The sequence below is a fragment of the Alligator sinensis genome, unplaced genomic scaffold (genome assembly GCF_000455745.1).
Source record: "Alligator sinensis unplaced genomic scaffold, ASM45574v1 scaffold421_1, whole genome shotgun sequence".
In the NCBI taxonomy this organism is placed as follows: Eukaryota; Metazoa; Chordata; order Crocodylia; family Alligatoridae; genus Alligator; species Alligator sinensis.
In genome coordinates, this window is record NW_005841871.1 from 4,577,333 (window position 1) to 4,603,685 (window position 26,353).

The following is a 26,353-nucleotide window of genomic DNA, read 5'->3' on the forward strand; positions in this document are numbered from 1 at the left end:
GGAATGGGGGAGGATCCATATCACATCCCTTATCAGCTGCAATAGCTTTGTTATTTTATGGTCACAGCTTTAAAAAATGTCTTTACCCTGTGACAGTTTCAGTTGAGGCACCGTGTGAGGCTGCAGCTAAAGATACTTTCAGTGATAGGTTTACCACGTGTCCAGCAACAGCTTCAGGGCCTATACTTCCCATTGGACAGAACAAGCAGGACCCTGCCCTTTCCTTTGCCCTGTAACAGCTGGTGCCTCCATGTCCAGAGATGGAGCAGCACTCTGGCACTTTCAGAGACTTGTGAGATGGCACCTCACCTGGGATAGCCTAGATGAATGGCACCCTTGGGCAACTGCATGCCAGAAGCTGTCTGAAGAATGCTCCTGCGGTCCCTTGGAGAAGCCCACTCCCCTTTTACTGAGCAATCTTGTCACACTGGGCTTCCCAGTGTCAGAGCTTGTTTTGGGCATGTGGGTCCTGGGCCAGAACTTCCAGGCTGGACTCGGCTCAGGCAGAGGTATAGCTAACAATTTCTGCAGCCTGTGCAAAACTGCCCTGCGGTGCAGGAGATACTGAGCACCAGAGAGCAGGGAGAGGGAAGGAGGGTGCTCACTCTTACCTGCCCTGGAGAGGCAAGGAGTCCAGCTGTTTCTGCTGAGTCTCACACCCGGCTCCTCTTGCCAGGTGGCATAGGGTTGTAGTCACTCATTCCCTCCAGCCACTCAGCATGGGGTTGTTCCCACCCAGTCTTTTTGCCTGTGCAACATGGGACTGTTCCCACCCAGCTCCTTTGGCTGAACATCATGGAGCTGTTTTTGCCCCACCCTGTTCCTCTGGAAGAGCAAAGTTCACAGATTCATAGATTCACAGGTTGTAAGGGGCTGGAAGGGACTTGGGAAGATCATTGGGTCCAGCCCCCTGCACCAAGCAGAAAAGATAACTGGGGGTCAGGGGACCCCAGCAGTGTGACTGGTTAGTCTCCTCTTGAAGATGTTCAGGGTAGGTGATTGCACCACCTCTGGAGGGAGCTTATTCCAGTCTGGACACCCTGACTGTGAAGATGTTTTTCCTAATGTTGAGTCCGAATTGATCTTCCAGGAGCTTGTGGCAATTACTCCTGGTTTTTCCTTTGGGTGCCCTGGTGAACAGTTGCTCACCGAGCCCTTGATGTACTCCCTTAGTGTAGCGGTAAGCTGCTACCAGGTCCCCTCTCAGCCTTTTTTTCCTCAGGCTGAAGAGTCCCAGATCCCTCAGCCTTTCCTCGTATAGCTTGCCTTTTAAGACTCTGATCATATGGGTCATGCCAGAGTATTATTTGCCCTACTGGCTACAGCATCACACTGCTGGTTCATATGCAAGTTGCAGAGTGGCCAAGCAGAGGAGGAAAATGCAGTCAGCAGAATGGGTCCTGCTTCCCTGGCCCCTGCAAGCTTTCCAACACAGACCCAGAGACCTGCATCACACCCCCAGCCCCAGGCCCTGTCCCGCTCTTATTCTCTGCTCCCCCCCACTCCCCCCACTCCTCGTCACTCACAATCCTGCTCTGAGCCTGACTCCAACCCTTGCCCACAACCATCTCTCCTTCACTGCTACCAGCCCTTGTGTACTGGTCCACACACACAGCAGCTGCATGTACCCCTTGTGATGCCAGCTGGCCTCACTACCTAAGGAGTTCAGATAACCCTTATTTTAACTGGCTAACTAGGCACCAGCCTAAGCATTCTGGCTCACTCTAGGTTGGAGCTGAGCTATCTACATGGACTACATAGACTTCCTATGCAGCCAGTTCTTCCATTTGGGTCACCTTCCTGTGATAAGGTGCCTACATTTTATATGTTATGATGCATAAATGGAAGCCCCCACAAAATTGCTTTGGATCTGTCCCACTACGGCCCAAAGGGAAGGTTCTCCTGACTTGCTCCTCTAATGGCAAATAGACCACGGGCTGACAGAACAGAGAAAAGGTAGCATGAAAGCATTTTGAGAGTAGGGCTGGCTGCACAATGAAACCACTGATAGTGGTCAACTGAATTCCAGTACTATTGCATGTAAAGGGAGTTGTGTTATACACATTGGACTGCTCTTTCTCCACTACACTTAAAAGAAGGGAAAATGTAGAGACAGATGAATACACAGAGATAGGAACAAAGACATTCAGGAGACAGACAAGGACTAGAGAGAAGAAGAAACAGAAAGGGAGGATAAGAGAAACAGAAAAAAAGGAAAGGAGTAGAGGAAAAAGGAGAGAAAAACACTTGAAAAATTAGGAATGAGTCACAAGAGTGCCAACTGTGGTGAAGTAATTAATTAATCTAAATAATCAATTCAGAGACTGGTGGGTGCAGCTATCATACAGCTATTTCATTTTTAAAAAACGTGTGTGTGTGTGTATTGCACAGGAGTTATAATAATGCTACAGCTAATAGTACGCTCTTATTTTCCACTTAGAGTGGGAGCTCTGTCTGTGTATGTTAATGCATTTCAAAAGAACATATCTAAAAATAAAACCTTGAGTTTTCTGTGGGTATTTCATATAACGATGGTTGCTTCAGTATTCTGGCATCTATTTCTGGGTGAAAGAATAGATAGTCCATTATGTTACTACTCTTAGCTTTTCATTTGTGGCTTTTTAAAGTTTATATTTAGTTATATTATTTATAGATCAATATTAAATGAGAGACATTGCAAGTTTTGGGTGAAACAACATTTGCATAGTGCATGCAAAACTGTTTAGTTTTACTGTAACCATCCTCTCTATTTTTAGGGGTTTATACTGCCCTATTTCACTGTACTATAAAAGGCCCCTTGAATAGGGTGTCTATGTACCTTTGAGGATCTAAGCCTGAGTGACTTCCATGGACAAGCACTAGCACTAGTCAAACTGTTTGACTTCATGGAGTGTCTAGTACTTCTCCTTTTGTAGTGTCAAGGCTGTATTCCTATACTTCACTGTTTGTTTGGTTTAGGTCAGGGATGAGCAAAATATGGCCCATGGGCCAGATCCAGTCTGCCAAGGGATTTTATCTGGCCCACAGCGGATCCCTCTCCCCTGGCTGGCCCAGGTTCAGAGGGCAGCCCAGGCTATGGCACATGCAGCTGGTCTTGCTGCCCCTGGGCACACAGTGGGGCTGAGGTGGCACAGCAGCAAACTCACTTCCCAGCAGCACCTACAGCAGTAGCTCCTTCCAGCTGCTGCTGCCAGTTCCCCTCCACTACCACCAGACCCTGCTCTGCTGCCCAGACACCCCAGCCCATCTGCCCTGCATCCAGTTAGGGGTGCCAAATGGAGCAGATGGGTGGGGTCTCCATGAAGACTGTCCAAGACCCCCATGGGCAAGGTGCACTCGGCTGGGTGGATGGGATAGGGCTGTGGGTGGATGGGGAGCGGAATCTGGGAGCAGGACAGAGGTCAGGGCTGGGGCTGGGACTGCAGGGCAGTGACAGCGCAGGGCCATGCTGGAAGCAGATGGTAGCTCTTCCCTGGGCCATGGCCCCACTCCCATCTGCCTGGCCTGCTCCTGGATGCCACTCCCCACCCACCCATGGCCCCACAACAACCACCCAGCCAAGCGTGCCCTGCCTACTGGGGTTGCAGACTGGTCTTGATGGAGACCCCACTCACGCACCTGCTCCAGTGGTCTACCACTTAAAGGGTTTTGGTGAACTGTTGTGAGCAGGGGTGGGAGGAGGGGGTGAGGAGAGGTGCTGACTTGGCCTACAACAGCTCATCAAAACTCCCTAAATGGCCCTTCAGTCCAAATAATCACCGACCCCTGGTTTAGGCTCTAGTCCTTCAGTGAGTGTTGTCTGGGTAGATATTTGAGCCAGCCCAGATACCTGGTGAAGTCAGTATCCTTTGAATGGAAACAAGGTCTATTCATGATAAGCCTTCTGTGGGTTCATGGCCTTAGATTCAGTAGGCATCTACCTTATTGATTTCAAATGTCACAGAAAATCTCAAGGTGTCTGGAGCGGGAATCACCTCCAGTATGCTGTCTGAATAACACTTAGGTCAGTAAGCTCCTGACCTTGATAATCTTCTGTGGGCACTACTGCAGTAGAAATAACAATAGTTTTACTACTTTTTCCCACCATTGTTTTTTCTTGTGTATTGCATGTGTTGTGGATAGCTCACGTGATTAATCAGATTGATCAGATTTAACTCCATTTAATTTAAATGGACTGAGATAGCAAGAAACTGTTTACACTATATCTTAACATTAAAAATAAAACTATGGTAGAATTATTCGCATGCAACTTCTTGCACTGTTGGCACTTAGGTACCATTTACTCCCACACTTTCATAAACTCCTCAGGGAAATACACTTACACCAGAGGTAATTGATTCAGGTTGATGGTTCCTGTTGAGTAATTAGGTTCAGTAAATGCCTGTGAATATAATTTGCTATCAACTGACAATTTATAATCAAGTATAATGGGTTCAGGTGCACATAAGAAGTGAGTGACATGTGAAACACTGGTATGTGGAATTCAAGTGACGAAACATACTGGGTGCTGTGACACTTCTTCTAATTCTGGGCTTATCCTGGGAAATGACAAAGCACATAAGACTCAAGAAACTGAGTAAATAAATGAAAACAGGAAATGATGAAGCACCATTTAAGAAAATTAAACTAAACCAGCTGATTAATATTCATGTTCAAGTCATATTCCAACTGAGAAAACAGGCCATCTTTAAAAGACACGCATGAGCTTGTCATGGCCCTCTAGGACTTCATCTAGATGTGCAGGCACAGGCAGTTTGTGGCATTGTAAGCCTCTTCGTGACACCACTAACTGCAAGTTGGGAATGTTAAAATGTGCCCCACATTGCAGATTTGCATTGTGGGGGCAAATTTTGCTACTGGGAAATCCCAGTAGCAAAAAAAAAAATGGCACAAGCCCCCCCTCCCCCAAGAAGCAGTGCAGTGCACATGAGGATTGTGCACTGTCAGACACGTAGGTTCTCCTGGGAGACATTCTGGCTGCCAGCCAGAGCATCTCCACTCCTTTAGTTAGGAGAAGGGCAGTTTCCCTGAAGTGGGGTAATTTGCCCCACACCAAAGTGCATGTTCAGGGGCATGCACTGTGGCAAAAAATAGCGGCATAAATTTGTGCTGCTACTCTTTTTGATGCTGCAAGTGCACATTAATGCATGTGGGGATGTGCCCTAGGTGTTAAATGCTGTTTACTCTAGTTAGACATTTAAAAACAAACTATTTTCCTAGTCTAGTCATGACATGTGGCATAATCCAGGAGCTCTGATCTTGGAAACTTAAAAAGAAATAAGAGCCAGGGACAAGAGCTTTGTGAACTAGTAAGAATATGTTTTCCCAGACCTCTTCCTCACTTGTATCTGACAGTGGGCAGAAAAGATAAACTAATGAGATATCAAGTTCTTTGGGACTGTGGATACATAGGACATGATTTCTTGACATTACACTGATGATACAGAGGCAATGCTGCAGCTTGCTGTCAGCACGTATTGACAAAAAGCCACAAGAAGTTAAAGCACCCCCCCAGAACAGTAATCTGTCATAGTTGAGTCACTCTTCTACCCTAGCTGCTCCCTCTCCCACTTCCTGGAGGGTGTGAAATCTCAGCTGCTACAATTTGTTTGTTTAGTGGTACTAATTTGCTTAACACTGTATATCCGTGTTGCCTCAGGTGTGCTAGGAAGACATTCTAATCAAAATTGCAGACCCACAAGAGATGTTCAATGGACATCATAAGATTTCTGGTATGTTCAAGTCTAAACTGACTTTGCATGATGGTTTATTTGCAAAAGCCTTTTAACTGTCTGACAGGAAATGAGCATCTGGGGGCTGGCTGGCTCAATTGGTATCTCTTCTCATTACCTTCTAGCAGGAGGATGCATTAGGGAATTAGATATGGTCAGTAACTGCAGCCTGAAATGAGAGATTCAGATACCCAAATCCAAAGTTTTCCTCATTAAAATGCTCTGCCTTAACCATGGAGATGCCTAAGGTCCCTGGGGCTTAGAAGTCAAATCCAAATTGACTTCATAGATGCTGCCATTTAGGCACCGTAATGCCTAAAATTTAGAAGCCTTGCTCTTGGAGGGGAATTCAAATTGTCTGGGTTAAGGACTTCAGATCCTTATCCAGTGTATAGGGAGAGCTAGATACTGCCCCAAGATGATCAGGAGTGACTGAGCAGAGAGGTGCCTGAAGTTAGCCAGTAGGAAATATGAAGCGTAGCGTGTAGGTTATCCCCCATGCCTTGCTGGAGGCTAGGCTGCACAAGCGGTGGGGAGGGTGCCTACCCCACATGACAGAAGCACTGGGTGAAGTTCTGCATAAAGCACACCATGCTTTCTTTTCTCTTGAGCACAGCCAGGCATTGGTGTGTGTTGCCCACCTTTTGCACAATAGCCTAGTATTAGAACAATTCCTCAGGAAATGGCAGCTCCCCCAATAACCTGGACCATTTCCTATGGAAGACTTTGAAGGTGAAGGAGACATAAGAGCTCAGGTGAGCTATTAAACTAATGTTCTGTGAGTTGGGGTGTGCTAGTGGCAACAGGCGGGAGGATGCTGAGCACTGTACACACGCGGAGTTCTCTTTCTCTGAAAGGAAAGTCAGAGACCTTGAGGGCTGCTACTCTCAATCCACCAGCTGGCTTTTTCTCTCTCCAAACACAGGCACACTCTCCTTCCTGTGTGGGATTCTGCATCACGTCTTCCTTGAGACCCCCTCCTGCATGAAGAAATACTGTAATGAGGATGACCACTGGAAGACTTTGCAAATAAATAGTGCAGTCAGGGCATCTAGTCTATGCCCAAAGGGCAGGAGTTTCAGCAGGTGGGAAGTAACCTGCTCTCTTGCCCCCCTGGCAGATTATGCATTTTTCCTCTGGACTGTGTAGTGCAAACAACAGTGGATGCACAGTGGTATCAGGCAGCAGTACCCTTCCCAAGCCAGAGGCAAGTCTCCCGGTGTTTTTCTTTTTGGGTGCCCAGGAGCCTCACCTGGACGATGCTCTCTGTCCTGCCTGTGAGTGACCTGGTAATTAAGATGCCTGAGGTTTGAACCTGGATCTTCTACTCTTTATGAAAGTGCTGTAGCCAGTGCTGTACAGCACTGTACAACAAGTGCTGTAGTTTCTAGGCAATGCTGTAACGATTAGCCAGTCTACACTCTAGCCCTCCCCTCAAAGCTAGACCATAAAGCCTCCAGGGGGGAAAGCTATGTGAGGCCAGGAGAAGCTAAGTATGTTGGAGGAAGGGTGGCTCAGTGACATGGCTGCTGCTAGTGAAGAAAGTGGCCCTAGATGGGGCATAGCCTTTCCCACCGCTATTTAACTAACTTCCTTTTCAGCTCATTTCTTGAAACTGGGCAGCTGGGAAGCAAAATTGGATGGCGAAGTACAAGCCAGAGAAAGTAGGGCTAACAGAGATTCTTTGCTGAAAAGGTGGCACCCTGGATTATATCCTGGGGATATGGCTATCCTGGTGCTATTTACCTATTTTATTCAATTAATATTAAATGCCTTGCGTCTGCTTGGGAACAGTGGGCCTGCTTCAAGAGGTGGGCTAGAGAGAGCACTCAGGACAATGTCAAGACCAGGGGCCATTGAATTTGTAAGCATGAAAGATGCTATTTTCATCCAATATTCCCATTGATTTAAATAAAAGAATAAGTTAAAACATATCAACCATATAAAAAAAATCTGTAAACAGATTGAAATAATGTGCCCTACTATTACATTTAAATGTGGAGAAATTCTCACACGCACACTAGCAGAAACCCATTTTAACAAAAAGGTAGCCCTGATTTAGATGATGTTACTTTGTTGTTTTTTAAAACACATTTTTTACATTTGTAACAGGAAATGCCACTACATTAATGATAAGGCATTTCTGGAAGTTTTTATTATTTTTAAATACTAATACAACTTAGCATTACACATTCCCTATGGTGTTCTGCCACACTATTATAAAAAGAAGCAATGAAAGGTGATGCTCTGGTACTTGATTGGATCCCATTACTGACTTTAATGTGTCATATGATGTAACAATCCACCTTTATTTTGCCACCCAAATGATGCTCTGCTGGTCTTACTTCATCTAAAATCCATCTCTCTACTTTTCAGCATTTTAAGTCAATATGCTGCTTCTCGCTAATCTAATACTTCCCTGTCCCTTTTGTAATGGATCTATCTGCCTTTGTAGAGCAGCCTTCTCATCTAATTAGATAGATGCCTGCTAAACATTATTGAATCTGTCTGGTTTCTCTGTACTAGTAACTGCTTGATAAGCTGTGCAGATCTCTGTACTTCTGCATTTTCATTCCTGTTCACTATTATTGCTTTAAAAGCTCCAGTCAAGAGCTGATTATTTTTCACTTGATAAACTAAGTTGCTGCATCATCAGGGAATAGAGATTCAACTTGCAGACAATTACCACTTACTGGAGGCACAACAATTAATACAAGGAGCTCCAAAGCAACTACACACTATATTATACTAGACTATTCAGCCCCTATATAAAACTTTCAGCTTTAACCCAGATACCCTCGAAACAGACTATTTTTTTAAAGGGGCAAAACCCCAATACTATATGGACAAAGATCACTGTCAGAGAGGCTATGTAGTGATTTTCACTCTCCTATCAGAGCCCTGACTCAGTACTACTGTACTACCTTGAGATGAGTATCTTGTTAGTTATGGCATTATAACAAATATACTAAATTCTGGTTTTTGTTGTATTGCCCATTTAATCTTAAAGACACTTCTATGGTGACAGCAAAACAATACTAAAGATCTTCTTACTAATGCTAGAGGTTTAAAGGAATTGCCCAAGGTCAAAGCCCAATTGTCTGCATCAGAAGCCCATAGAGGTTAATTGCTGGGATTAGGACTAAGGAACTCATACTTCCCAATTTACGAGACCAAATGTCTACCTCATATCTTATCTGTGTTATTTGGTTCTTGTACATCTGTAAACAGAAGCAGCCAAAGCTTTCTTGAGCTATAATTTTGAAAAAATAGCAGGAATAATCTGTACTCAGGCCATTCAATCAAACCCTGAGCAAATGCCAGAAGTTTATCGCTACAATTTTTTTTAAAGAAATTGAAAATACAGCCTGCAGCTATGCTTTCTCATTAGGGTAGTCCTCTTATTAAGGCTCAACTAAACAAGATCATCTTAAGAAACTGTTGGCAAAACTGTTAGAATAAAAATTCAGATACTGCAACATATGTCTGGGGAAAAAATAGCAGGCTTCCTATCAATGAAAAAAACCCTGTTAACAACAGAATGAGAAATGTGGAGATTAGAGCTCTGTTTATCAGCAGAAATAATCAAAACATCACTAACCAATCAATGTTTCAGATGGTTTTCTCCAGCTCTTACCTACATGTTAATAAGTTATGACTTCTTCTATATTGTTTAATTTAGCCTATTTAATGTATTCCCCTAAATGAGACATTGAGTGTAACTCTTAGAGAATGAAGGAAAATATTTACTTTATTACATCTAGCCTTGGACTGCACAAGCCTATTTGACCACTTCCTTTGGATTTTGGTCTGTGTGGCTGTGTTAATCCTGGAGAAAATGACACACAAACGGATAGCTCACAAGAGACTTCTGCCAATATGTTACGAGGAACACTAACTGATTCAGAAAAAGGGGTAGTCTCTGAAAATAAGGTCAGGTCCCAGCTAGGATGTATCAAGGTGGGCACAAGTAAAGATTGAACCGTACAAAATCACTAGTTGTTTCAGAAAATCTTGCCCATGTTGGACAGGGAGGTTTGTGGCAAGCTTGTGCAGAAGGTATTTACCTTGATTCACTCCATGCACAGCTTTTCAGGAGCTTTTTGTGCACTATTATGCAGTGTAGAGTCAGGGATGTGCGACGTGTGTGTCCCGGGAAGAAGCAGGAGTGGGTGAGACATTGAAGAATTGGCTTCTATATACATCCAGTGACCATTCTCTCTTTCTAATAGAGACAGGGGTGTCACAAGAGGGATGGTTGCCTCAGGGCTGCAACAACCCCCAGGGCCATATTGCATACACAGAAGAAATATTCCACAGAATCCCATCTGGAACAGTCTATGGAACGAGGACATACACAGCTAAGGTGTGGTTCATGATCCATCCAGACTTCTGATCTACCAGCGTTTCTGCTTCTACCCTTGAAACCTCTTGTACTGATTCAAATGTCAGGGAAAGGGTCTGTTTTTAATTGTTTCGCCCTTGTATTCTAGGAATGAATTAAATACTCTCACAGTCTGACAAGCTGGGTCCCCCCCTCTCCAACAATACTCAGCACTTACATTCAGGTTTTCACGTTCATAGTCTGTGTCAGTATCTACTTGCTGATTTACAGCTCTGGATATCTGATCTTCTGCAAAATACTGCACTGATTTGTGTAAATCATTAGTTTGGGCCACTAAGGTTTTTCAGAAAAGGATGCCTACGATTAGGTACTAGGTCATTATTTAGGCCTCCTCATATGTGCATGGCAGGAGGTGCAACTGTGGGATCACACACTAGATCCCATTGTGCCTTATTGCTGGTGTAGAGGGGCCTAATCCTAGGCTCACCCTGCACCAGCAAGAAGCAAGCTCCCATGCCTGGGAGTCCCATGCACCCCAGCTGAGGGGTTCCCAGCTGCAGGGGGACCCCACGCACCCCCAGGGCTGAAGAATCACCCCTGCTGAAGGGCAATCCCCCCTGCTTCAGTGGGGTGTGGGAAACCTCTGGGGTTGGAGGATTTCCCTTTGGTGATCCTCTACCTCCAGGGGTTTCCCACAACCCTGGGATCTTCCTGCAATGATCCTCCAGCCTTAGGGGTTTTCAGCATCCTGGAGCCCTGGGGATCATGGCAGCCATGATCCCCAAGGCCCGGGCATTTCAGCACCCCCAAGCTCTAGGGATCATGGCAGCTGTGATTCTCAGGGCCCAGCCATTTCATGCTGGGCATGGTACATCCCTGCAGTTGGGAGTCCTGTCAGCTGCTGGGACTCCTATCTGCAAGGGAGACCTTGCTACACATGCAAATTAAAGCTTGATAGCAACCAGCTATAAAGTGAATACACAGTGTCAAGGTCTAATTTTGTAGCTGGTTGGAGCTTTTTATCGTGTGATAGCTACTTTGCATGTGTAGCTGATTTCCAGGTAATTGCACAATTAACCAGTTAATTGTGCAATACTTGTAATGTGTAGAGGGACCCTCAAACAGCTAAATAAGTAATATTCTTTTCAGAAACATTGAGCACCTATCCACCATTATTATTGGGAGCTGATGTGTGACCTGCAGATTTGAAAGTCTGGCCCTTATCTAGGTTCCTCAGTAAGAACAATGATGTGTAACTTCAGCAATCGTTTCTGATATCTTGACTGTAATACATTTTGTTGGTTGTCAACTCCCATGCGGTTAATGAAAACACGGAGAAAAACAGCCAACTCACCTAATTTCTCCACTCCTAAAGCCCATTTTCCATGTTCGTGTTTCTTCTTATTTCCACCTTCACTTGCATTAATATTTCCTTGAGTATCCTTCATGCACAAGTGACTCGTCTGCCTTTTTCCTATTTCACTGTAGGCCTGGAATACCCTCCCTATCCTGCATACCCCTTCATCAAGTCTCATAACTACCCAGACATGAGGGTGATTCCACAACCATTTGACAGACTGTCTAATCAAGTAAATAAAATTCAGTCAGAAACAGTCTTACTGGAAAAGCACGTTGCCTTCAGGTGAAAGCTCTGTTGGCAAATCTTGGGGGTAATCTTGAAGCATCAAATGACTGTGAGGCTGTCCAAACTCACAGTGGCTAGGAGCTGCATGCTCCAGTCACAGGCCTCTGGCCACATCTTACAAGGGCTGCTTGTCTTGTGGGCTGCATGTGTAGGCTCCCAGGACCTCTGTTGTACACAGCCCCCTTGCTGCATGAGCAGCACAAGCTCCCCACTCAAGCATCAGCACAGGCAAGCTCTTATCTCACTCCCCCACCCCTCCATTCCCATGTGAGCAACATGAGCCCCCGCTCCTCCAGCAAACATGCAGTGGACTTACTCAGCCCTTTCTGCTCTGCCCCACAATCTTGGCTGCTGCCACAGCCAGGAGACCTGCCAGTAGCAGCAAGGAGAACAGCAGGCTGTACTTTAACCTCTCACTGGTTGGATGTGGCCTGTGGACTCTCACTTGGACAATCCTGGGTTCTAGGTTCGAGCTCTCTCCTTTTATATGAATACTGGGTTGTTGTTTTTTTTAACTATGTTCTGCCTTCTTAATGTTCACCCTCCTTATAATGTTCTTTATCCGTATCTGTTTTCAGTAGTTTATCCACTGAAGTTTATCTATCTATTTGCACAAGCCATCTCTGACAACACTGATCTTTTAGATCTTAGCTAAGCAAACACTGCAGACATGTATTCAGTTCACAGTTAGACTTCTGGTAGAGATATGACAGTCAACAGGGCCTTTTTTTTTAAATCCCAAGTCTCATCAACCTGCCTTTAATGCCAGTCAGAAAATTGTCATACCACAAGTTACTCAAAATACAAGATAGTTCATATCTGATACAGAATGAAAGGTATACAGTGAGAGAGGCCATCAAAAAGATAACCCAGAAGTCTCAAGATGGCTGAAACAATAAAAACTGACTCTTGTTTTACACAAAATAAAATTTAACTGGGGGCTTTTCAGGGATTAAATTGAAAGGTGTTGCAGGACTGGTAGAATTTCTAATCCTACCGTAACTGTATCACATTCCTATTGAACCTGCTGCTCTGTTGCTCAGGAAAGGATTATCTGATAAGAAGGTTCATGAAGCTTTTCAGTGAACACCTCTATTCTGGAGGGGATAAGCTTTTATTTGAAAGCTATGGGCTAAATTTTGACTTGATTAACATCCAGTTTTATGTCCCTAAAATAAACAAGGTATGAGATTCAAGACTCAGAAGAAGGCACTTGTTTACGATTTGGGTTCATTTGGGGTAATAAGTATCTCCAAACAGTTGAATTATATGGGCAGCTCTGCCAGCTTGTCACTTTGATAACAAAATCAATAGTCAAGTTAAACAGAAATGGTAGTGAGTATTTAAAATGATGTTTGGAGTAGCCAAATATATTGTGCACATTAGTATCAGCCCTGAAACTAGCTTCTTGGGTCTATGAAAACAAATCACGGTGGTAATAAAGGGTAAAACAAAAGGATAAAGAAGCAAGATGAGGAAGGAATGAATAGAAGTGGTGATGATGGGGTGCTTGATATAATCACATAGTATCAGATACTTCACACATAGTAACTGCACATGCCATTTAGCATTTTAAGCTTGATTAGTCAAGCAGCTTTAAAAGATTTGGGTCATCAACTTGATGAAAGTCAAAGCTTGGAAGTCTCTGAAGAGACCTATCTTGACGACTATATAGACTTACACTACATTACCTCCTTTCTCCAAGGGGGCAGACCCAAGATTTCCTGAACTGGTGCATGGCACAGCGTCCATCAGACCATGGGGTCTGAAGGCAAGTTGGGGCTGGAGCCCCCTGGCTCATTGGGGGGACACTGGAGAGTCAGGCAGGGAGGAGGCTGTACCCAGCCTACATGGGGGCAGAGCTGCTCCTGCCCTGCTCCAGCCAGGTGCTGTAGGAAGTGGCTGCATGGCCTGATGGACTCAGTTGGAGACACCAGCAGTGGCACACTGTTTCCTTCTTCCAGACCCTGCTTTCAACCTGCCCAGTGTTTCACAGTGTTGTAAAAACGTTTCATAGAATTAGATTGGATGGAAGTTGAATGCAGTTGGATCAAAGGAATGGGCCAAAAACATGGGCAAACCACTTCTGTTATGAAAACTATCACTGGATCCTTAATATTTAGGCACAATAGACAAGACCACAGACTAATGTCTGTAAGACTCATGCACAGTAAACTAAATGAAATTCAGTTTACTAGGAGAGAAAATGTCCACACATTTAGGATTCAAACTTGTGCTTGCATTGATTCTAGCTAATGTTTAGATCATTCAGCTATTCCCTCTAGATGTAAAGACGTATCACTGTCCCCTTTATTCTCTAGTTATGGTGAAAAGAAGCATTGCGGTGTTTTTGGAAGTTGATATACAAAGAATATTTATGTCAAAACACTGCAGCTTTCTTCATTAAAATTTTAAGAGTTATCACCTCTGTTGGTTTTGTTCTACTCATGAAAAAGCAGGCTACTTGGATAATATTCCCTTTGCTTAATTGTTAACTGCCTCTCTGGAGACTGCCAGTGACATTTATTGATCTGTCCAACACACATTCACCATAAGCATTTTTGCTTGTTTGTGAGGTGGACAAACTACGACACTTCTGTACTACAAGCAGTAAAACATGGAACTCAATGGAAGTCCAGCCTTTTATTTCTTGTAAAGGCTTTTACATCATGCTGCTGTGATCATTAATCACTTTTCTTAAGATTTTGAAGCAGGATTTCTCCTTTTGAAATTGCTTTCAGTCATGGATGTTAAACAGGCATTTAAGAAATGCACTTACTTTTCTCGGTTGAATATGATGAATTCTTTCCTCACTGTTTCCAAGCACTGCTGCAGGTGTACATTCTTTAAAAAAACCATGAATAGGTTGATTATAAATGACAGAAAAGCATATGTAAAATCACAACAAAACTGGTGCCAAACCAAACAGTGTACAGATGAATATGAACAAGCATTTTCCAGGCTTCTTAGGATATATATATAGTGGCAGGAGTTTTCATGTTTGAATCCTTTAAAGGATTTTTAAGGAATTTTAAGTCTGACAGTTCTAAGAAGAGCATGTTGTGTGAGCATTCAAAGATGGAGCAACAAAACATATCAGTGTAAGGACATTGGAGCTTGGAAGATCATTGCTTTCCATCTCTTGGACAAGTTTAGAATTTTTATACAATGAGCCTCCATATGTGGAATACATAAATTCAGACTATTTAGTAGTGTTTAAAGTGTTAAATTCAAGGACTTTGTATACTGTATTCTTTTCATATTAAATACCAGCAGTAAATAAGTACACCTTATTACTTTATCCATTCATGTGTGGGATGTCCATTTGTTAAGTGGCAGCAATTTCCTAACTTTAAAAAAATGTATAGGAAAACATTAACTCTTTAAGATGCATAATTATTTTTATGACTGAAATTGTTGCTGTTTTTTCTTTTTTCATGATTAAAGAAAAGCATAACTAACCAAAGCCGAGACTAAGCCATTTTCAGATACAATAACTAAATTCTATTGATCAACTTCTTAGAATAAAGGAGATAGGATGCTATTGACAGAAGCTGGAGACCACAACTTACCAGTGGACAGCTTTCCTTTGCTCCATCTTTGGATTTATTTTTTGCAAGTCGCTTTTTCTTTTTATGAAGGGGTTTGGACTCTAAAATCATTTCTTCTAGTTCAAATGTAGGATCACAATTCAGTCTTCCTTTCTGGTACAAAAGGAGACAAAGTCAGTTTTTAAGATATCATTATATTGTCTGTTTGTTTGTCCAGTCGTAGATAGCAACAATACAAAACCTCTGTCACATTGCACAGGCCAAATTCATCCCTGATGTAATGCTCAAGAATCACAGTATTGTTTGACAAGTTTTAACTGTCATGAATAAAAAATTATGACTTTTAGTTTCAGTAATGAATTTTAAACTTTAAACCACAGAATAAAAATACAAGTCCCTAAATTTTAAAAGTCTAGATCCTCTTCTGAACCCAGAAGTGTAAATCCAGAGTGATGTCTACAAAGAAGGCCAGAGGGGCTCCAAGTGACTTCAGATGAAGTCAGGTGTCTTACCCAAACTTTGGTGCAGATTGCTGAGGTAACTGCAAGAGTGTAAGAAGGACACAAAGTATTTCACAGGCACTACTTGAACCTACAATTTCTACACTCCACTTTCAAAGACATGCATTTGGATATAAATATATGACTCCCTTGCATGATACTAGATGTCCTGCATCCTGCACTCTAGAAACTTAATAAAAATCTATAAAATAATAATGAATATACCTTTTCCTACAAAAAACCCCTTGTAATATTCCATAGCAGGAGGCAGCAACATTTTGGTGCTGTTTGCTTGCAACCCAGCTCCCTGTCACAGGCTGCAAATCTCCACACACCCCAGAGAGCTGCAGCCACTTGCGCTTACTCAGGCTGCTGCTAACTGGCCCCTCTGTAGGCAGGGTAAGCACAGGCACAAGACAACATCAAGGGGGGCTGTAGATGAGCATGTTGCGGAGGGAACAGGTGGCTTGGCCAGGTCAGATCTTCCTGGGCCAGATCCAACCTCTTTGTGGTCCAGTTCCAGCCAGAGGCCCCTAGGCTCCCAATCCCTGTATAACAGAGGAGCTGGTGCCAACACAAAGACTTAATTTCTGTATCTGAGACTGATTGTGCTCTTATGAATAACAGGTCCTGTCTATACTAGCAAAGGTTTGCAGGTATAACTATATATGCAAACACTATTAGTGAAGATGCATCTTATAATGACCAGAGAATTCTTTTGTCTGTACACCTTGGCTAAGGACAGACATTCAGAAAGCCAGAGCCTGAACTGATTCAATCTTTGCAGGTAAGCCTAACCTGCAAAGATTGAACTGATTTGCAAGTGCATAGACATTCACATTTCATTCTGGAAATGCAGGCCCATGCTTGCAGTGGCTCAGGCTGGAAGCCAGGGGGCGCTAGAGCAGCTCTTCCTTCCCTTTGCAGCAGCGGCAAGGCTGGAGGGAAGCTGACATGGGGAGGAGGGGGATGTGGCTAGAGATAATACATACACCTCAAATACATCTGTCTTACCGCTGGAAGGCCCCTATTATCACTTTGCAGTCTGAATCCCTCCCATGTGACAGTGAAGGTCTCTTCTCTCTCAGACTAATTTCATTTTTCCTTTTACTAATATTATTAGAACCACTGTAACATTTGGATGTGAAATCCTCATTATTACCTCTTTCGATATGAAGGGTCTTAGTTTCAATGCTCATTATCCAGGACAAGGACTGGAACTTCAAAATAGCTCAGCTCTCATTTTCAGACACCTAAATAGAGTTGCCAGATTTTCAAGAGTGATAAGAACCCAGAAGCTCCCAGATGAATAATGAAAAATGACAAAAATTTCAACAGAAAATGTTTTAGTTGTTTCCTTTTTTTGATGACTTGTTTATAGAACCAGAGAGTAAACACCTTGATTGGTTTCCTTTGTCTTCTTTTATTTACACACTTACTTTTAAACATTGTAAATTGAGTTGTGCACCCCAAATCTGAATTTGTGATTCATGAGCCAGATATAAAGTCCTCTGAGCATATCAATGGCTGTATATACAAAAGAGGTGTCAGCTACTCCTCTTCACATGCAATGGATTCTTTTCAGTCTCAAAGTCTAATTGGGAGGAAGGTCTGTAGGAAGCCTAGGTAAAATGCAAACCAGTCCCTGTCTGGGTACCTTTCCACTATCTATGTGAGAGATTTATATGACCTGCATTATTGCAGCATCAGAGCATTTCACAACTTTTAATGTATTAATCTTGAAAACGTATGACTGTATGGTGGGGAAGTGTTATTATCTCCACTTTGTGGAGACAGACTGAGAAAGTTAATGGCTTAGCTGTAAGTTCAAACCAGGAAACGTAGTAAGCTCCAGGCTAACATCACAATCACTGGACTATCCCTTTTTCACTTATGAAACTAGAACATAACAAATCAGGAAAGTCTGGTCCTGTTCCAGAAACCAGGAGTGTCCCAGCCAGTTCAGCACCCACACTGCATGCAACACCCCCAGTGGATGCTCTGGTGGGGCAACTGGCATGGGTCCTACATGTAGTGCATGTCTCAAACCAGCCCTGCATGGGGACTGCATGTGGTGCAGTCCCAGACTGAGTACAGTAAGTGTTGCACATGCTAGATCTGGCATGCAGGAGGCGGGGGGGGGGCACGGCACACATTATTCATCTGAGCTGTGGACCAAGATGAGTTTGACACCCATGCAGTAAACTAATGAGCCCTGGTAGCCTGTGAGCCTCTTTCAAAAGGTCTAGGCACTCTAGGAAAAAATAAGCTCAGCGTTCTAGAAGTTTACATAAGTAAAAACCTGGGCGGTAACTCCCCAAATTCTCTTGCCATTTTCTGGTATGGTGGAGCCTACCACTAGGAACAGCACTGAGGTAAAGCACATCATGGTAAAGTGCCAGCTAGCTACCTGTGACATGGCACTATATCTGCATGGTCCATCACAGACCCATTAACATTTCATACAGCCATCTGCATCCTAAGTGGAGCTGTTTGATTTTTAGACCAGTTTATTTTTCTCCTACAAATAATTTTTTTTTAACTGTCAATATAAGCAGTGTGTGATGCATCTGATCCTTAAGATTCCCTCATAATTTCTTTTGCTAAAACATGATTTTTCTCAGCTGCTATTCTGTCTCTCATGATTACTAAGGTTATTTTTTAAAGTTCTAGGGTACTTTATAAGGAAAATATATTCTCATTTTTGTCAAACTCTACTTTCTTTTCCAGCTTGCACAGTTTAGAGATTTTCTTTGAAAAAAAAAATCATTTGAAAAAAATTGTCAGGTGTCTAAAAATGAAAGAAACTCAATTATATTTAAAATCACCTTCTTCCTTCTGCTTTATCAAATATTGAACAATATACAAAGAAACTGCCTCAGAGAAACACAGAGCTTAACACTATGCGTAGCTGAATAGAAAGATGCCTCCATGATACTGAGGGCTCCTTGACACATGCAGGTAAAGGCATGATGGGGTCTAATGCTCAAGCCACACAATTGCACTTCCTGTCATGCCATACATACATGGCAGGAGGCATGATTATGGGATCATGCATTAGATCTCACTATGCCCCTAATGGTGCAGGCAGAGCCCTGTCAGCTGAGCAGGCTCTTGGCTGTGGGAACTTGCTTCTTGCCAGTGCATGGGGACCATGTGATCCTGGCAAGAAGCAAGCTTTGCGGCAAAAAACAAAGCTTCCACAGCTGGAAACAGGGGTGGCTATAGCCACCCCAAAATTTACCTTAGCCCCCTCCATAGCCACGCTTCCCACCTCCCTGGGCCACTGCTGCCCACCCCATGCAGCTGAGCCTTGCCCACTCCCACCCGCAGCCTGCCTCAGCCCCCTTCCACTGGGAAGAGGCTGGTGCTGCCCCTGGCTAGGAGCCCGCTCAGCTGATGGGGCTCCCAGCTGCAGTCTCCCCACAGCTGGAAGACTGCCCCACACACCCCTGCAGCTGGAGGATTGCAGCAGCACCTCATTGCTACTGGGACTCCTCAGCTGCAAGACTCCCAGCCCCAGTTGTGCATGGTGCACCCCTGCAGCTGGGAGCTCAGTTTGCTGAAAAGGCTCCCAGCTGCAGGAACAGACTCTGCTACACATGCAAATTAAAGCTGGATAGCAACCAGCTATAAAGTTATTACACATTTTCCAAAAATAACTTTATAGCTGGTTGGACCTTTTATGGCACAATAATTCATTTGCATGTGTAGCTGATCTAAATTAATAGTGCAATTAACCCAGGAATTGTGTGATACATGTTAACATGTAGAGGGGTCCTGAACTAATAGAAATACAGCATCCTATGAATGTTGTTTTCAGTCTAGGAAGACTACCAACACTAGTATATGGGGAGAAATCTTTTGACTTCCCACCGCAAGCCAAAATCCTTCTCAGTGGCAAATGTTTTGGGGCCAGCAAGTTACATGCAAACTAATGGGGGTGGTGGGTAATGTGATCCCAAGAAAAATTACACTTGCCTTTAACAAGTAGTAGTCTTCAATGCACATGTACATGCACATACGCACACACACACACAACCATCACATCCCTCAATTGACTTCAGCACTAAAAGCCTGAAAAACTGGACAAGTTTTGCCATGTGCCTCAAAAGTTAATTAATCTGGACTCTGGCAGATCAATAGCAAAGTAAATTCCATACAATTTCAATCTGATCTCAAGTTGGACAGATGGGGACTACACAGCAAAGTGATGTTACCATAATGAAGACATTGTGGCATCTACCTCGTCACTAAAAGTCTTAAAATGCATATTCCACAACAGGATCAACAAAGTGGAGCAAGTTCCTAGCTTGAGTTTTGAACTGAACTTTTCAATAAAGTCTGAGGGTACATAAGTAGTATTTTACTGCTATCTTCTTGTAATTGAAGAATATTATTATATATTCTTCCTTTCCTTGTAACTAGTAAGGGAGAATATTCTTTTAGCCTTGAGGATAACCTTCTTGTTTTTGTTATGAAGCAGATTTGGCTGTTAACTGTAATTGGCATTTTCCTCCTTTAAAGCAAAGTTTTCTAAGGGTAGCTAGTGCCAAAAGGAGTTATTGTTTCAGCTAGGGAAATTGTTTTACTTGTTATAAGGAAGATGCTTTCCCCTCTCTAGACTGTTTTGACCTTTAATGGAGATTTCTTTTTATCCCAGTAGGGGAAATTGAGATGTAGACAATCTTAGGGTTTGAATAATTTTTCTAGATGGCTATAATTAAAATTTTTGATGAGAACAGATTTTCTCTCTCCACTCTTTTAGTTCTGCTGTGTCTCCTAAACATGAATCTCTCCCCACTCCGATTAAATAAGCCCCTAAAATAAATCCATACACAACAAGGGGGGCTTCTTTAGATACATTTTAATGGCACACAATTCAGTCTTTTCAAGGACGTCTTGTTGGTTTCAGTCCCTGTGACATTCTCTCTTATCAATTTCAGAGATGATTCATTGTTTGACAAAACAGGAAGCAGAGTATTATCCTAATCCAATCCTAATCTGCCTAATACCTATTTATACACCACTTACACATCTAAGGGCCAAATTCTAGTTTCTCTCTTACATGGCACTAAGTGTCATAGTGATGATACATATAGTCTAGGTTACAAGTAACTGGCCCACAGAATGGAAACCAGCCCTGTCTAAATTCTATATAATGTGCAGAGTATCAGCGTCCTATGAATGGGATTCACAACAGCCCCAGTGACTGAGGCAGGGGGATATCTGAGCCAAACAAAAGGAAAATCTGAGGAGAGGGGTATGTTTGATTTCCACCTCTCTCAGATATATACTCCCATGTGAAATTAGGATTTAGTGTCTGAAAGCCTCTCCTGAATTTGGGGGCCTCATTTTCTATGGCTGGCACCTGATTTTGCCCAAGAACCAAGCAATGAGAGCACTCACTCAGAAAATGCATGTAATGCCCTCCTCTGTGTGCAAATCTTCCTGCCTCCCAGGAGACTGTTCTAACTACTGGGCAACTGTAGAGGCTTTGTCCACTCCTGCTTGGATGGGAATTCCAGGTTGATGGGTTCAGAAAAAGAGAGCAAACGTGTTTCTGACACTGCTATTTTGTGGTAAGGGCACTCAATCTGAGAGAGAGGAATCCTGAATCCTGGCCTCACACCTAGAACTACAGGGCCAGAAACAGAGAGACAGGGACAGAGAGAGAGAGAGAGAGAGAGAGTCAAGGACTCTGTAGTATAGTAGTTAAGGGAGGGATACAATTAAGTCAGAACTATTGAAGCACTTTATATTCAAAGTTATTTAAAACAGGGATCTGAATGCAAATCTCTGCCATCTTCACCCTAGATGAGCATCCTAACTATCCAGCTATGAAGTCTCTTCCTTTATTTTCTGGTCCAATTAATACTTAATTAGTCCATATATATCCATTTCCTTTGTTTTATATTTCAGTGTATCTATGAAGAAATTCACATTTGAGGTAACTTAAGAGCAACTAGCATTCAATTGCTTTCCTTACAATTTACTCCAAGCTCTATAAATGCCCCAGGTTAAGACCATATTGTTGAGCACACTAGGGCTGAAGTTTGTTCAGTAACTTAGAAGTAATTGCTGATGTATTAGAAAATTATTTCCAACATTGAACACATAAGTGCTGCAGGTAATCGTTAGATTGTGAATACCTAAATTAATGTCCCTTTAGAGAATTCATTTTGGATATGAAGAGCTGGGATGAGTTTTTCTGCAGCGGGCAAACTCTGCATAAAGATTGCATAGTTTGTGGGTTACTGTGTTAGGCTCAGTATCCAGAGAATTATAGCATGGTAGTTTTTGCATGCCTTGCAATTAGCTTAGCATGCCATTATTCCAACATATAGGAGGTAATAGAAACCCATAGTCCCAGCCCTAGCTGTCAACATCCTTCAGCTGTATCTACACAGAATTAAAATGTTTTGGCTCTGTGTGGATTAAGTGAATTTCATTCATAATGGAAGTCTCTATGAGTTTCCTAAAATAGGTCAGGGGGCACATTTTTTCCCAATCTTCTTCTCAGTGTGTACTGTTGTGCTCTTCATTCTGGATCTAAAATCACTGTTGCAAACTTTACTCTGCCCACTCACATACATCTTCAGTGGACTGATAAGTGGCTCACCAGAAAGCCTTTGGATCAAATGTGAGAAAGTGAAAGAGGCACTCTCCTCCCAAAAGAATTATCACTGTATCACCCAGAGTCATCTGTCTGATGACATAATATCATGTCTGCTCAACCTGCAAAAGAGCTACTTCCTCTGAAGTTATAGATTTCATAGATTTCATAGACATTAGGGCTGGAAGGGACCTCGGAAGATCATCGAGTCCAGCCCCCTGGCCCAGGGACAGGAAGTCAGCAGGGATCATAGGATCCCAGCAAGATAGACATCCAAATGTCTCTTGAAGGTGTTCAAAGTAAAGAAGTTCTTCCTTATGTCCAGCCTGAAACGGTCATGGAGGAGTTTGTGACCGCTTGACCTTGTCATCCCTTGGGGCACTCTGATGAACAGATGTTCCCCCAGATCCTGGTGAGCACCACTGATAAACTTATAGGTGGCCACCAGATCACCCCTGAGCCTATGCTTTTTCCAGGATGAAGAGTCCCAGGGATCTCAGCCTCTCTTCATAAGGTCTGTTTTCCTGACCTCTGATCATGCGCGTGGCTCTCCTCTGCACTCTCTCAAGCTTCTCCACATTCTTTTTGAATTGTGGAGCCCAAAACTGGAAGTAGTACTCCAGCTCTGGCCTCACAATGGGAGCATGACATCCAGGGATTTGCTTGAGAACCATCTATGGATGCAAGCCAGCATTTTACTAGCAGCAGCATGACATTGAAGACTCATGTTCATCTTGTGGTCAATCATGATCCCCAAGTCCCTTTTGTCTGTAGCACTAGCCAGCGTAGCACTGTCGAACCTATAAGTATGCTGCAGGTTTTTCCTCCCAAGGTGGAGGACCTTGCATTTTTTGGTGTTAAACACCATTAGGTTCTCATCCGCCCATTTCCTGAGCCTGTCAAGGTCAGCCTGGATCACCCTCCTATCCTCAGGTGTGGACGCTTTAACCCAGAGTTTGATGTTGTCAGCAAACTTAGCCAGCCTGCTTCTAATACTAATTCTAATACTAATACTGCTGTCCACATCATTAATGAAGACGTTGAATAGTGTTGGCCCAAGAACAGAGCCTTGAGGGACGCTATGGGTCACAGTGCACCATGACGATTGACTTCCATCACCCTCTGGGTCCAACCATGGAGCCAATTCCCCAGCCAGCAGATCGTGGTGAGGTCGAGGCTGCAGTTATCTGGTTTTGCCAAGGGTGATCACGGGATACCAAATTGAAGGCTTTTTTTAAGTCAAGATATATGACAGGCTAAGGGGTGATCTGGTGGCCACCTATAAGTTTATCAGGAGTGCTCACCAGGGTCTGGTGGAACATCTGTTCCAGAGCGCCCCAAGGGATGACAAGATTGAACGGTCACAAACTCCGCCTCGACCAATTTGGGCTGGACATAGGAAACAACTTCTTCACTGTCAGAACAGTGAAGAACTAATACTGGTTATCACTAATTCTGATGTTGCAGTAATAAAATATTTTTATTTGTAGGAAAATAGAGAATGAATGAAATAATAAAAATCATAGAAATCATAAAGAAGTAGGGCTGGAAGGGATCTCCAGAGGTCATGTAGTTCAACTCCCTACCCGAGGCAGGACCATCCCTATCCAAACCATCTCATAGATTCCATAATCTAAACTCTTCATAAGACTACTGTCAACCCTGGTACAGCACAAAATATAGCAACCTAACCTGCCACAGGTATAACAGGAAAACAATGGTAGCCAATGTCCTTCTATAAAAGGTTGTTAATATATGATCAAAAGATCCCAGGTAGAGGGTCTCACACCCCGCTACAGAGGAAGGCAAAACACTCCACAGTTCATACCAATCTGACCATGGGGTAAAATTCCTTCCTGACCCCTAATGTGGCAATTGGTCTGGCCCTCAGCAGAGGGGCAAGACCCTCCAGCCAGGAGCCTCTGGCTTTGGCCCCAGCAGGAGCATAGGCATGCTCCAGTCAATACCTCTAGCTTTGTCTATAGCCAACACCTCTGAGGAAATCTTAACAAAAACCTTGATCCATGCAAGCGGGGTGGGAGGGAATGGGGGAGAATTTCCTCCCAACCCCATGCAGAAACCAGAAAGGGTTTCCCTGTTCTTGTCAGAAGCATGGGAAAAACCCATGATAGAATATAGACAAAGCTACGCCTAGATCATCTCCAACTAGTAGCTGTCTAACCCCTTTTTGATAAACTTCAGTGATGGAGAGTCTACAACTTGCCTAGGCAATCTATTCCACTGTCTCACTGCCCTAACAGTAAGAAGTTATTCCTGATATCCAATCTAAACCTACTTTGTTGCAACTTCAAATAGGGGCGCACCAATAGAGATTTTGGGGGCCGATACTGATAGCTGATATTTAAAGAGGCATATCAGCCAATATCGATCTGATATCTGATACAGCTGCCTCCAGGTGGTAAGTGTGTTGTGGTGGGGTGGGGGGCAGATCAATGACCCCCGTGGTGAGGGAGGGTACAGGGGAGGTGCAGAAGCAGGGGCAGGAGTTGCCCAGGTGGGGCGGGGGGCACTGGACAGAGCCATGGCTCATGGGGGCAGCTTGCACCCTGGGAGGGCAAGAGGGGGAGGTGTGCCCCCAGATTTGCATGGGGTGGGCTGCAGCTGGGGCTGCGCAGGGCTCTTCTCGGACGGGGCTGGGCTCAGAGCAGGCACTGACAGTGCTGGGAGGATGCTGCAGCCCCCCAAATTTCACCACGGCTCTGCTCCACTCCCAGCATCGCTGCTGCCAGTCACTCAGTGCAGTCTCGGCTTTATGTCCTGCCTTCACTCATGAGCTGGGAAGAGCTGCGCTGTGCTGGGCGGGAGTGTGGTGGCGGCGCTGGGAGAAGAGCTGTGGTGAAATTTGGGGTGGATGCGGAAGCCTCTCACACCATTAATGCCCACTTCGAGCCCTGCCCCCGCCGAGAAGAACCCACCCCTGGCAGATCTGGGGGTACGTGCCCCCCCCCAGGTTGCAAGCAGCAGTGGGAGCCGCCTGGCCCCCATGAGCCATGGCTTTGTCCTGTGCCCCCCCTGCCTTGACTGGGCAGTGCCTGTCCCTTCCCCCTCTCTCACTGTGGGGGGTGTGGATCTGTCCCTGCCACGCTCCTTCTCTCCCCACTCCCCTTCTACCACAATGCACTTACCAGCTGGAGGCAATTCTCCATGCTGCCAACTCTGCTCCTGCTGCCTGATTGACCGCCTGGTCATTTAATGTCCAAATTATTGGCCCCATCAGCTCGATAGCCGATATAGCAAATTTTCTTTATATTGGTACCAATCCGATATTGGACTGATGTATCAGTGCACCTCTAACTTCAAGCCATTGGTCTGTGTCTGCCTCTCTGCAGCAAGAGAGAAAAGCTGTTTTCCATCTTTTTTATGGCAGCCATTCAGGTAGTTGAAGAGTGCTAACATGTATCCTCTCGAGTGCCTTTTCCACAAGTTGAACATGCATAGCTCCTTCAACCTCTCCTCATATGACTTCCCTTCCAAACTCTTTATCATTTTTGTCACTCACCTCTGTACCCTCTCTAACTTACATCTTTTTTAAAATGTGGATCCCAGAACTCCACACAGTTCTGTAGATGAGACCTGACCAGTGACGAGTAGAGAGGCACTATCACCTTCTGTGTCTTGCACCTATGGTTTCTACTGATGCATCCCAAAACCACATTTCCCTTATGTGCAGCTGCATCACACTGCAGACTCATATTGAGTCTGTGATCTATGAAGAGTCCCAGATCCTTCTCCATAGTTCTTCCATCTAGCCAGCTACCACCCATTTTGTGTTTGTGTTTTTTTATTATTCTTTCCAAGTTATAGCATCTTGCATTTGTCTGCATTGGACTTCACGTTGCTAGCTCTAGCCCTGCTTTCCAATCTGTCAAGATCTTTCTGTATTGCACTCCCATCCTCCAACATGTTCATAATCCTTCTCAGTTTCATATCATTTGCAAACTTG

General features: G+C 43.9%; 1 protein-coding gene across 1 annotated transcript in view; it reads right to left on the reverse strand.

Moving 5' to 3' along the window:
- Nucleotides 1-26,353, reverse strand: part of STK32B (serine/threonine kinase 32B) — a 170,505-nt gene that overhangs the window by 19,107 nt on the left and 125,045 nt on the right. Inside the window, exons 10-11 of the mRNA XM_006017036.1 lie at nucleotides 15,295-15,426; nucleotides 14,502-14,566 (exon numbers count right to left, since the gene is read on the reverse strand). Coding sequence (XP_006017098.1) covers nucleotides 14,502-14,566; nucleotides 15,295-15,426 — 197 coding nt within the window. The remainder of the gene's footprint in view (nucleotides 1-14,501; nucleotides 14,567-15,294; nucleotides 15,427-26,353) is intronic.